This window comes from Ornithorhynchus anatinus, chromosome 16 (assembly GCF_004115215.2).
Source record: "Ornithorhynchus anatinus isolate Pmale09 chromosome 16, mOrnAna1.pri.v4, whole genome shotgun sequence".
Lineage (NCBI taxonomy): Eukaryota > Metazoa > Chordata > Mammalia > Monotremata > Ornithorhynchidae > Ornithorhynchus > Ornithorhynchus anatinus.
Genome location: NC_041743.1, coordinates 45,469,727 through 45,480,198, shown reverse-complemented (window position 1 = coordinate 45,480,198; position 10,472 = coordinate 45,469,727). Strand labels below are relative to the sequence as shown.

Genomic DNA, 10,472 nt, shown 5'->3' with positions numbered 1-10,472 from the left:
AGCGCTCCGGACCGGGTGTCCACGTCTCAGCAGCTTCCTCGGGGGCCGGGGCGGACGCTGCCCCACCTCTGGCAGGTCTGGGTGACCTGCGCTAAGAACCTGCTGTCCGGCAGACGGGTGCGGAGCCGGCACAGGGACGGACCGGCTTGCCTGTGCTGAGGAGGCCGCGGGAGCTGGTGGATGAGGATGACGGAGGCGGTCTCCCTCTCCCCCTGGGCTTGGGACCGAACCCTCCCACACGTGGTATCCCACACGTGGCGGGCACAAGCTGAAGCCCATGGAGCCCCGCTCCAGTGACACCCAGCCGGGGAGGAGCACAAGGAATGATGCTCAACAGGATCTCACATTTATTACTGAGAAGTGATTCATGGGAAAAGAAAGGCAGACAGACCCCTTTCCTCGTCGGCTGAACAAGAAACAGAAGAAACATTCACTACACGATTTACAATATTGCGCTCTTTCGCTCTTTCCGAAATGCATTCCCTGGTAGACGAAACAGGTTTTTAACCACTGTCCTTAGCTGAGAAATCAAACGGATCCCGGCACTCCGTAGGACGAGCCGGAACGGTACGATTCTTCGGACTCCGCTCCGGGTGGCCGAGGGTCGGAGAGCCGACCCCCGGGCTGCCGTCGGTCGGCTCACTGCTTCTACGCAAAACAAATTCTTCGCCAAACTTCTCGTCACTTCTCTTCAGAGAGGAAACACTTCGGCGGCGGATCCAAAACCGCCACGACCCGGGGTCCCAAGCCCAAATGTCAAAAATGGAGAAGGGGTGGGGCAAGGAGGAGGAAGGGGCTAAAAATGAGAGAAAACGGGTATACCACCTGCGGACTTAAAACCCGAAAAACATCGTAAAAAGACAAAAAACAAAGCATTATGCTCGGAAATCACAACCAAAGCCAAAAGAAAGGGAGGGGGCGGGGGGCGTTTCCACCTAAGCTACCTAGAGGGACTTTTTGTTTGGATTTTTCTGTTTTTTTTCCTTTTTTTTCCTTTTTCCAGTTAAGTTCGAAGTCTCTGGGGCAGCCCCGGCCCTGGGAGCTGCTAGCCTGCAGCGTCTCTGGGAAGTCAATGAAATAAGAGAAAGTCCGAATTCCTCGCCAGTGGTCTCCTCTCTCGGAAGGACCCTGGGGTGTCCGCGGTGGCTTTTCCGCGGTGGCGGCGGGCGCTCTCCGCTGGCGACCGCGGGCAGCTCTACTTCCCACGGCCCTGGCGCTCCTGGGGCAAAGGGGAGAAAAGACACATGAGCCACCGGCCGAGTCAACGGCGTCGACGACCACGAGAAGGAGGTGGCGAGCGCATCCCCTCCCCCCCATCACCCTCGCCCCCCAGATCCCCCTCCACCCACCCGCCAACAGCTCACAGACTGGGGAAGGAGGAGGTTCAGAGGGAAAGGCAAAGGGATGAACTATCCATCCATCACAGTCACTGGGTGCAGAGCGTCGTACTTTATACTAAGCGCCCGGGAAGGCAATTCGGGAGTCACACCCTAAGATGCAAGACGGACAGAAGGGAGGAAAATTGTGGGGAAGGACAGAGAGGTTAGTCCAGGCCTAGAGGGTCTCGAATGCTCTCCCACTGACCAGTCAGACTTGGAGGGTGTCTGGGATCTTGGCCGGGAGCGGCAACGCGCTCTGAAGCCTTCCCTCTCAGCCCCGCGAAGACTCAGCTCCGGTGCGCGCTCAAAGCTGCGTTTCCACAGGCTATCTGAAACCCCTCCGGGAGCTTGGGCCAGGACACGGCCCGCTGGGAGCCGGCCGCCTTCCCCACGTTGCCCAGCAGCCTGGAGTCCCGAATCGGCACGCCGGGACCCCTCCCCGCCCCTAAAGCCGGGCTGTCTTGGCAGACAAGTTGGCGAAGGTGTCGGGGAAGACCGGGAGAATCGGCTCAGGGCCAACGGCGGGGCTCTGGAGGAGGTGGCCACCCGTAGTTCGGAAGGCTCCGGGGGCAGGGTGGCTCGGGGAGGTGGTTCTAGGCAGAGTAGTTCAGAGGCGGCGGGGCACAGGGTCCGTGTGGGTGAGCTGGGGAGGTGTGAAGCGGGGGAAGAAGCCACTGTCTGGGAGCTTTTAGGGGAAGGAGCTGGCGGTGGGCAAAGGCCATTAGGCTCCCACACCGGAACAACCCTCTGGGTGCCAATGGCAGACAGACACCGCCCGCCGCCTCCACACTTTCCGCCAGCTTAAGGGGCTCGGGCAGCAGGGCAAATGGGCACCTCACGTACTAGAAGCCCCAGGGCGACGGTCGCCATGGTTCACAGGTTCCTCCCAGCCCCTGAGCCTTTCCCCTATGTGGCTTACAGGCAAGGCAAAACCGGCGGGTGAGTCACCCCCCTCCGGCGGGCGACGGTGACAGGGGAAGTGTCCAGGGCGGGCTGAGAGGCAGAGGGACTGTGGGCTCAACCAGCTCCCAGCTCGCTCCTGAGACTGGCCCTGCTAGCTCCCCACCCTTCCCTGCTCCTTCCTCCCCGGGTGGATTTTGGGGTCCCGGGCCTACAAAAGCCCCCTTTGACCGTCCCGATCCAGAGGGGTAGCGGACAGGATACAAGTTAATCAGGTCGGACCCAGTTCCTGTCCCACATGGGGCTCACGTTTGACTCGCCCCATTTACAGATGAGGAAACCGAGGCACAGAGAAGTTCAGTGACTTGTCCGAGGTCACCCAGCAGACAAACGCCAGAGCAGGGATTAGAACCCAGGTCCTTCTGACTTCCCAGGCCTGTGCCCTCCCCACTAGGTCGCGTCAGGGGAAGGCCTACCACTCGGCTCCCGTTCTGACCGTTGGGGCCAGAGGCCGACCACTCTCCTAAGGCCCCAGCAGTAGAGGAGTGAGGTCTGGGGATTGCCAAAATCCCACCCCTAGAATCTCTTTCCCAAGCGTCGCCTCATGACTCAGGCAGTGATGCCACCCTGCTGGTCGCCCCCCACTCGCCAACCCCAGACTTTGGGCAATTCCACCACTGCTGGGGCGGGCTGGTCGCCGTCCGGACCCCAGGGACATCATGCTCGGGGTACACGTGTGTACGTGTCAGTCGGGGGTCAGGACGCAGTGAGAGCGTCCCGGTCCCCGCCTTCTCTACACTGTAAACTCATCGCACAACTCCCCCCTCTATACCGTGAGCTCGTTGTGGGCAGGGAATGTCTATTTTTATAGCATACTCTCCCAGGCGCTTAGTACAGCACTCTGACCCAATAAGCGCTCAAAAATACGACTGATGGGAGACCAGCCCCTCTCCTGCCTGCCACAGCCGCCTTCTCCCTGCTGAACCGGGGCCAGGTGGAAAACACTGGGGGGCAGGGGACACACACGAGGGGCAGACAGCAATTGCAGACACAGGGTGGGGAGGGGAGGATGTGCCACCTGACCCACGTGGCTGGAATCAGATGCCACTAGCCCACCGCCCACAGCAGAGGCCGAGCAGGTGGCGCCTTGCAGGAAGAACTGCTGTTTAGAAGGGAAGCTGGTGACCCAGTCCCTGCCGCGTTGGGTGCCCGGGCACAGGAACGCTTTGAGAGGGAGGGAGGTCTCCCCACTTAGTCCCCAAGCGACAGGAGAAGCCGATGACATCTGCTCCACCGGGCACTCCCTGACTCGGTCCGCGCTGTGACTGGCCAGTGGAGAGGAGGTGAACACCAGCGGGCCAGGCCTCATTTCTGCACCGCCCCCTCCCTACTCCACGCCCCGAAGGAAACCTCTCCCATTTCCACTGACCCCACTCAACACGCAGGTCCCCAACCAGGAGTTGGACTCCGGTCCGGAGGTCGGCTCCACCGTCCGCCCCATCAACCCAGAACCCGGCACTGATTCTGCCCCGCGGAGGGCCTGGGGAGGTCGGGGGAGGGGACAGGGTGGCGTCCCAGATAAGACCATTTTGCAGGGTCAGTGCTGGGAGGGCCCGGTGGGGCTCTGGCTAGCAGAGGTGGGAAAAGGCTCTCGGGCGCCCACTGAGGGGCCGAGATACCAGGAGGTCGGAGCTTAAGACACGGGATGCCCCGCTCTAACGCGAGGAGGAGAAGGGACCGCCCGCAGACACTGCAGGAGCCCAGTTTCCCAGGAATGAGCCTCGGTCACATCAGGCAACCCCGGCCGATGAGGGGCTCTGGACGTTCAAACTCCCATGGCCATTCCGGCCAAGAACTACTCCGCTGATGCTCCTCAAGTTGGGAGGAGCGATGGGGGATGGGGAGGGCCTCCAGGACCCTTCCCCGCCCCGGCCCCTGGGCCAAGGGCTGGCAGTTCGGCCCCGACCCCTGGCCTGAGCTAAACCCTGAAGTCCACAGGCCCCAGTTTCCCAACACCCCTCTCCCCGGCTCCCACGGGGCCTCTGCCGCCCCCCGCCCCCACCCCCGACCGGCGGCGGCCTCCCGGCTTTACCTTTTTAACAGTCTCCTCCTCCTCCTGGCGTTTCTCGTAGTGTGAGAAGTCGTCGAAGATGGAGGTGGTGTGCTTGTAGCTGGCGATGATTTTCAGCACCTGCTTGGCCTTTTCCAGCGGCGCTTCCTGAGTGTCCCTGGAGTTGGTCACGGGTTTGTTCTCGTTGTTCTCCAGGCGGATGTGCCGCAGCTGGCTGTTGGGAACGTCCTTGACAAAAATCCACCGGACGTCAAAGCGCCCCTTCCACTTGTCCTGGGACCAGACGCCGGCACAGGTGTTGTAGTCCACGGCGGAGCACATCTCCGCCACGCCACAGAAGTGGCCGCTGCCGTTGACGCTGAAGAGCAGGTAGACGGGGCCCTTGGCGTTCAGGGAGCGGAAGGCCGCGTCCAGTCTCTTGTTCCCGTGCTCCGTGCTGCACCAGATGTTGTACTTGATGGAGCGGTGGATGTCGTCCTCCGAGTAGCTCTTGATGATGAAGACCCGCCCGTGCTTCAGGTTCCAGTCGAAGTCCTTGGGGTTGTAGTTGTTGAGGGAGCGCAGCTTCTCCAGCACCGGGTGGGGCTCGGCGGGGGCCGCCCCGGGCGGCCCGGCCGAGGGTCCCCCCGCCCCACCCCCCTCCGCCCCGCCGGGCCCGAACCCGGCGCCCCGGTTCCGCGGGGCCACCCAGCGGGCCGGCTGGGTCGGGGCCGGGCCGGGGCCTGGGGCCCGGCCGCCGGGGCTGCACGGGGAGCGGGGCGGGCGGTCCCGCCGGGCGGGAGGCGGCAGGGGCGGCCCCGCGGGCGGCCCCGGGGGGCTGCCGCTCCCGCCAGCGGCGGTCCCGCGGGCTGCGGGGAGGCCTGCGGGGGCTGGGGGCCCAGGCCCGGCCCCAAGGCCTGCGAGGGACCCTTCCCCACCGGGCCCTTGTTGTCCCAAGTCCCAATGTCCATGTTGTGCTTGATGGGGGGCGGCGGAGGGGCGGGGGGCGCCAGGCTGGGCCCCGCCAGCCCGTTCTTGCCCTTCAGCTTGGGCTGCTGCTTGGCCGGCTTGCTGGCGATGTCGGCCCAGGAAGCGGGCTTGGGTGGGGCGATGGTGGCCGGGGCCAAGCCGGCCGCACCGCCGGGCCCCGGGGCCGGGCCGCCCGCCAGGACGCCGCCGCCCACCGGCGAGCCGATCACCTTGGGCGCCCCACCGGCCGCCTCGCCGCCGCCCAGCTTGAGCGCGCCCATGCCCTGGTCCAGAGCGTTCATGCCCGGGGCCTTGTTGAGCGTCTCGCTGGCGAAGGCTGACTGTCCGTCGATCATGGCCCCACCCAGCGAGCTGGGGGCGTAGGCGTAGCTGCTGCTGTAGCCCGAGCTCTGGGCCGACTGGCCCTGGCCCTGGGAGCTGCTGCTGCCCCAGGCCGAGAAGTCGATGCCGCTGGGGAAGAAGTTGAAGCCGTGCTGGCCGAGGAACGGCGTGCTGCCCAGGGCCCCCGGCTGCCCGAACATGGCGTCCGGCAGGAAGTGAGGCTCGCCGTTGCTCAGCTGGCCGTAGGACGTCAGGTAGGGCATGGGCGGGTCTCCGCCCGTCGACCAGGCCGCTTCGCCCAGCGAGTAGGAGAAGCCGATGGACGGGCTGTAGTAGCTGGGCAGGTACGAGTCGGACATGGCGGTGTACGCGTTGTTCTGGGGACGAAGCGGGAGATGGCCACCGTCAGCCCCGGGCGCTGCTGGGTGGGTGGGTGGGGGGAAATGCGCGCGGAGGATCCCGGCCCGTGCCCTTCCCCGGCTGGGAAGGAGGCCCGGAGACAGGCGGGTTCTGGGCCACCGCGGGGGACCGGGGGCAACCCGCAGACCCCGAGAACAAACTGGCGACCGAAAGCGTCGGTGGGCTGGGAGGGGAGACGGTCCTTCCCGGTCTCACCCATCCGCCAAAGGGACCCTCAGGTGGACCGCTCTCGAATAACCAGCTGCTCTGGGGGGTCCCGAGCTCCTTCACCCCCCACCAATGATAAACTGGAACGGCCTGGCCTTTCCGATATTCCAGATAGAAACGAAGACGACCCCCGACTTAGTGGTCTCCTGCCCACCCGGCCCCGGCCACGCCTCGACCCCAACGGCCCGAGGAGCCCCCGGCGCCCGGGTTAGGCCCCCCCCCCCCCCCCAACAGAACGCCACTTGGAGAAGGGCGGGGTGGACAGGATCGCTCATCCTGGCAGCCTGACCCCACTGGCCTCAGCTGGTCCTGAGGGGGTGGGGTGTGGAGGAAATGCTCCTGTGTCAGCCTCCAGGGCAGCCCAGGCAGCACTCCCATGGCCTCTTCTAATTTTGATTCAGAACTAATAACAATAATAAGTGTACTTGTTCATTCATTCTCTCAATTGCATTTATTGAGCACTGTGTAGAGCACTGTATTAAGTGCTTGGGCGAGTACAACACAACAATGAACGAACACTGTTAAGCGCTTATTACGCGCCAAGCACCGTTTTAAGCACGGGAGTAGATGCAAGTTAATCAGGTTGGAAACAGTCTCTTTCCTGTTTGGAGCTCACACTCAGCTACAGATGAGGTAACTGAAGTCCAGAGGAGTCAAATGACTGGCTCAAGGTCACACAGCTGAGATGTGGCAGAGCCGGGATTAGAACTCAGGTCCTTCCGACCCCCAGGCCCGGGCTCTGTCCACTAAGCCAAGCTGCTCCTCACTCCTCAGGAATGGTTCTTGGCTCTTTCCTCTGTCCTCCCCCGGACTAGTGCTGGCTCTCAAGAGCCTGAGCTGGCTGGGGGTCCGTCCTCCCCCGAGGAGCCACCTGGGTTATTTACTACTCGGGCCACTGAGGGCCTCCTCCCCGCCCCAAGAGATCAAATCTTTCTAAGTCACCTGCCTGGGGTGATAACCCGGTGGGGTTCCTCCTTCTGTTTGCTTTAGAGGACTACTCTCAAAAGAGGAAGTTCTTTTTTTTTTAATTCACTGAGTCCTGGGTGGGCCCACAGGGGCAGACTTTGGTGCTGTCCCTGGACTGTGAGGAGCAGCCACACTCACAGTGTGTGTGTGGGTATGTGTGCGTGCTAAAAAAAATACCACATAATTAGTATTATTATAATTAACTGAAACCACCCCTCCCTGAAGGGGGAAAGGGGAGCTGCCAGGCCAGGCCTTCCTTACTGGGGAACACTATTCTGTTCCGGTGTGGCTTTGCAAGTGGGGTCCACGAATTGGCCGAACCACCTGGTCTGGGGAGAAGTGAATATTGCCGTCGGCGGCAAGCTGCTGGGTACGTGCGGCGAGGGGGGAGTGTCCCGTGTTTGGGAGGGACCCTAACTTTTTGAACACTCAGACCGGCTTCCTCGCAGGAACCGGCTCACAAAAAAGCAAGCTTCACGGAAGCAGGGCAAGGAAGCCCCCTGTCCATTTTGAACTATATATCCCACCCTTTTCACCCGAGGTGATGTGACGCAGAGGCATCGGCCCTGCAGCGGGTTGGCAAAAATGTCTCACCCCGACTGGGGGGGCTGCTCGATGGTTCGGGGCTTGCCTCACCTCCCCCTTAGAATGGCCTTTTGGGAAGGGCGGGGCAGATGGGATCCCTTGTCCCTGTTGGTCGTTTGATCCTGGGGGTTACCAGCTCTCTCGGGGCTGGGGAGGGACAAGGGTGGGAGGGGCCTTGTCAGTGCGGACATGGGAGCCTCCTCCCAGTTCTGCTATAAACTGAGCATCTCCCTTCCCCTCCCCAGCGCAGAGGCTCAGAAGGCTGACTTGGCGGTGGCTGTCCCTGGCTCCCAGGGGACCTACCCCCCGCCGTCTCCTCCACTAATGCAGAAAAACCAGGGCCGGGCTGTGCCCTCTACCGCACGAGAAGCCCGCTAGGGGAGGCGCCGAGACCCTGATGGCCGGGAACCAGCGCCAACTCTGCAGTCATGAGGTGGGTAGGTGATGATTCAGAACAGAGTGGCGAAGCAGCTGTTTGAGGGTCTCTCCAAAGGGAGGGGCGGGGCGGGGCAGGGTGGGGGGATGATACAACATCCCGGTCAACTGCTCAGGAAGAGGCTTTCTTCCACTCTGCCTCACACAAGCAATGAGGCAGAAACAAGGTTACGTCCCACTAAGTAGGGCCTCACTATTACGGCACCACCTGCTCTTTCTAGGATAAAGAGAGTCTGGGCAGTTGTACTCCAATTCGGCTTCTCTGGGCACCGATCAGATGGAGAAAATGCCAGAATCGTCGCCGCAGGCTGGGATTAATCCACCGAGCTACCGAGTCAAAGGCGAGAATGGAAAGTTCCCAGTTTCACCGCAAAATAAGAACCTCGGTTCCCATCGGCGAGAACATTACGGATCCACCCTCTCAAATACTGTCATGTCTTCCCAAAATAGAAGGCTTTAGGTAAGAGGCAGAGAGCAGGATCCCCAGTGCAAAAATCCTCGATGTCATCACCTTGCTACACGGCTCTCGCTCCCAATGGGGAGCCGGACCAGAGGCAGGCCCTGGGGCCGTGCCGCCCAGGGATGAATCCACTGCCTCAGAAGGCCGCTGACCCACGAGCAGGACAGTTGACCCCGGGGCCGGAGAGCAGCTTTCCAACAGGTTTTCCTAACGGTCCTAGAAGCCCAAGCCCACCGCGCTGTGCCAAGAAGCCCAGGCAGCGGCAGGGCCCTCTGAGAGTGGGCGGGGAAGGATGCTGCCACCCCACTCCCCCGGATTAGGCAGGCAAAGGGTCGACTACTCACGGGCCTCGTCTGCGGGCTCAAGTACGGTTCGAAATCGTCATCGTTCAAGCCGTCCTTCTGGTGAACGGATCCGTTTTGCACTGCGGGGGGCGGGAGAATTTGCAGTTAGGGAGATGCTCGGGGGCCGATTCCTTCCCACCACCTACAGATCCCCCCCCACCCACGGCCCGGGCACCCCGGGAGCCTCTTGGCTGCTGCTACCATCCCCCGGGAGTGGAATCCCGGCCAGGTTTCCTCCCCCACTCCCACCCTCCAGCCCCCGGAGGACACGACCACCGTCTATCTGAGCGGATGGGCGGGCTTGGGGCACCCGGGGGAAGACCTCGGGCTGGGTGGGGCGGCCTAACGGCAGCTTCCCCCTCCCGTCGTGTCCGGACCGGCCCCGTCTGACCCCGCTGGGCCGGCTCACCTTTGTTGCCTTGACCTTTTGGTCTCTGCGCGGGAGAAGGCGCCAAGGAGGAGGGCGTCCGGGAAGACATGGAAAAGGAGAGAAAAGTGAGCGCGGGATGGGGTCGGAGGGAGGAGCCGGGATGGGGCCGGCGTGGATGCTCGTTACGGGCAGGGAACGGGCCTGCTGATTCTGCTGTATTGGCCTCTCCCGAGCGCTTAGCACAGTACTCTATACACAGGAGCGCGCAGTAAATATGAATTATCGATTGGGGCCGGGGAGGAGGAAGGAATGGGGTCGGTCGGGAGAGAGGACGTGGTGCGGGCCGGGCTGGAGGGAGCTCGTTAGGGGCAGGGGACGGGCCTGCTCATTCTTTTGTATTGCACTCTTCTCCCATGCGCTTAGCACAGTGCTGTGCACCTCGAAAGAGTGCAGTAAATGGGAATTATCGATCGGGGAGGCGGGCGGGATGGGGTGGGGAGGAGGGTGGGGAGGAGGCTCATTAAGGGCAGGGGACGGGCCTGCTCGTTCTGTTGTACTGCACTCTCCCATGCGTTTAGCACAGTGCTGTGCACATCGAAAGGGCGCAGTAAATAGGAATTATCGATCGGGGCCGGGGAGGAGGGCGGGCTGGGGCTGGGGCCGGCGTGGAGGAGGCTCGTTAAGGGCAGGGGACGGGCCTGCTCGTTCTGTTGTAGTGGCCTCGCCCGGGCGCTCGGCCCAGCGCTGTGCACATGGAGAGCGCTTAGTAAATACGCATGACGGATGGGGGGTCGGGCGTGCAGCAAGCCGGTTAAGGGCCGAGGCCGGGCCCGCTCATTCGGTTGGAAGGGGCTGCCCCGCGCGCTCGGCGCATGGGAAGGGCGCGGTAAAAAGGACCGTACGTCCGGAGCGGGCCGGGCCTCCTGCCTTCTCACACAATGGCCGAGGCGTGCGGGCCGCCCGGGCCCTACCTGCTCCAGGAGGCTGCTGGCCGACATGGCGGCGGCGGCGGCGGCGGCAGGGCGGGGAGAGCGGGGGCGGCGAC

At 63.0% G+C, this 10,472-nt stretch overlaps 1 protein-coding gene across 1 annotated transcript; it reads right to left on the bottom strand.

Moving 5' to 3' along the window:
* Positions 1–324: 324 nt before the first annotated feature.
* YTHDF2 (YTH N6-methyladenosine RNA binding protein 2) lies at positions 325–10,472 on the bottom strand. Its single transcript, XM_029081265.1, is given in 6 exon segments — positions 325–1,219; positions 4,372–5,145; positions 5,148–6,017; positions 9,058–9,137; positions 9,467–9,491; positions 10,399–10,472. Coding segments are annotated over 6 exon segments (1,800 nt in total). The 5' UTR covers positions 10,426–10,472; the 3' UTR covers positions 325–1,195.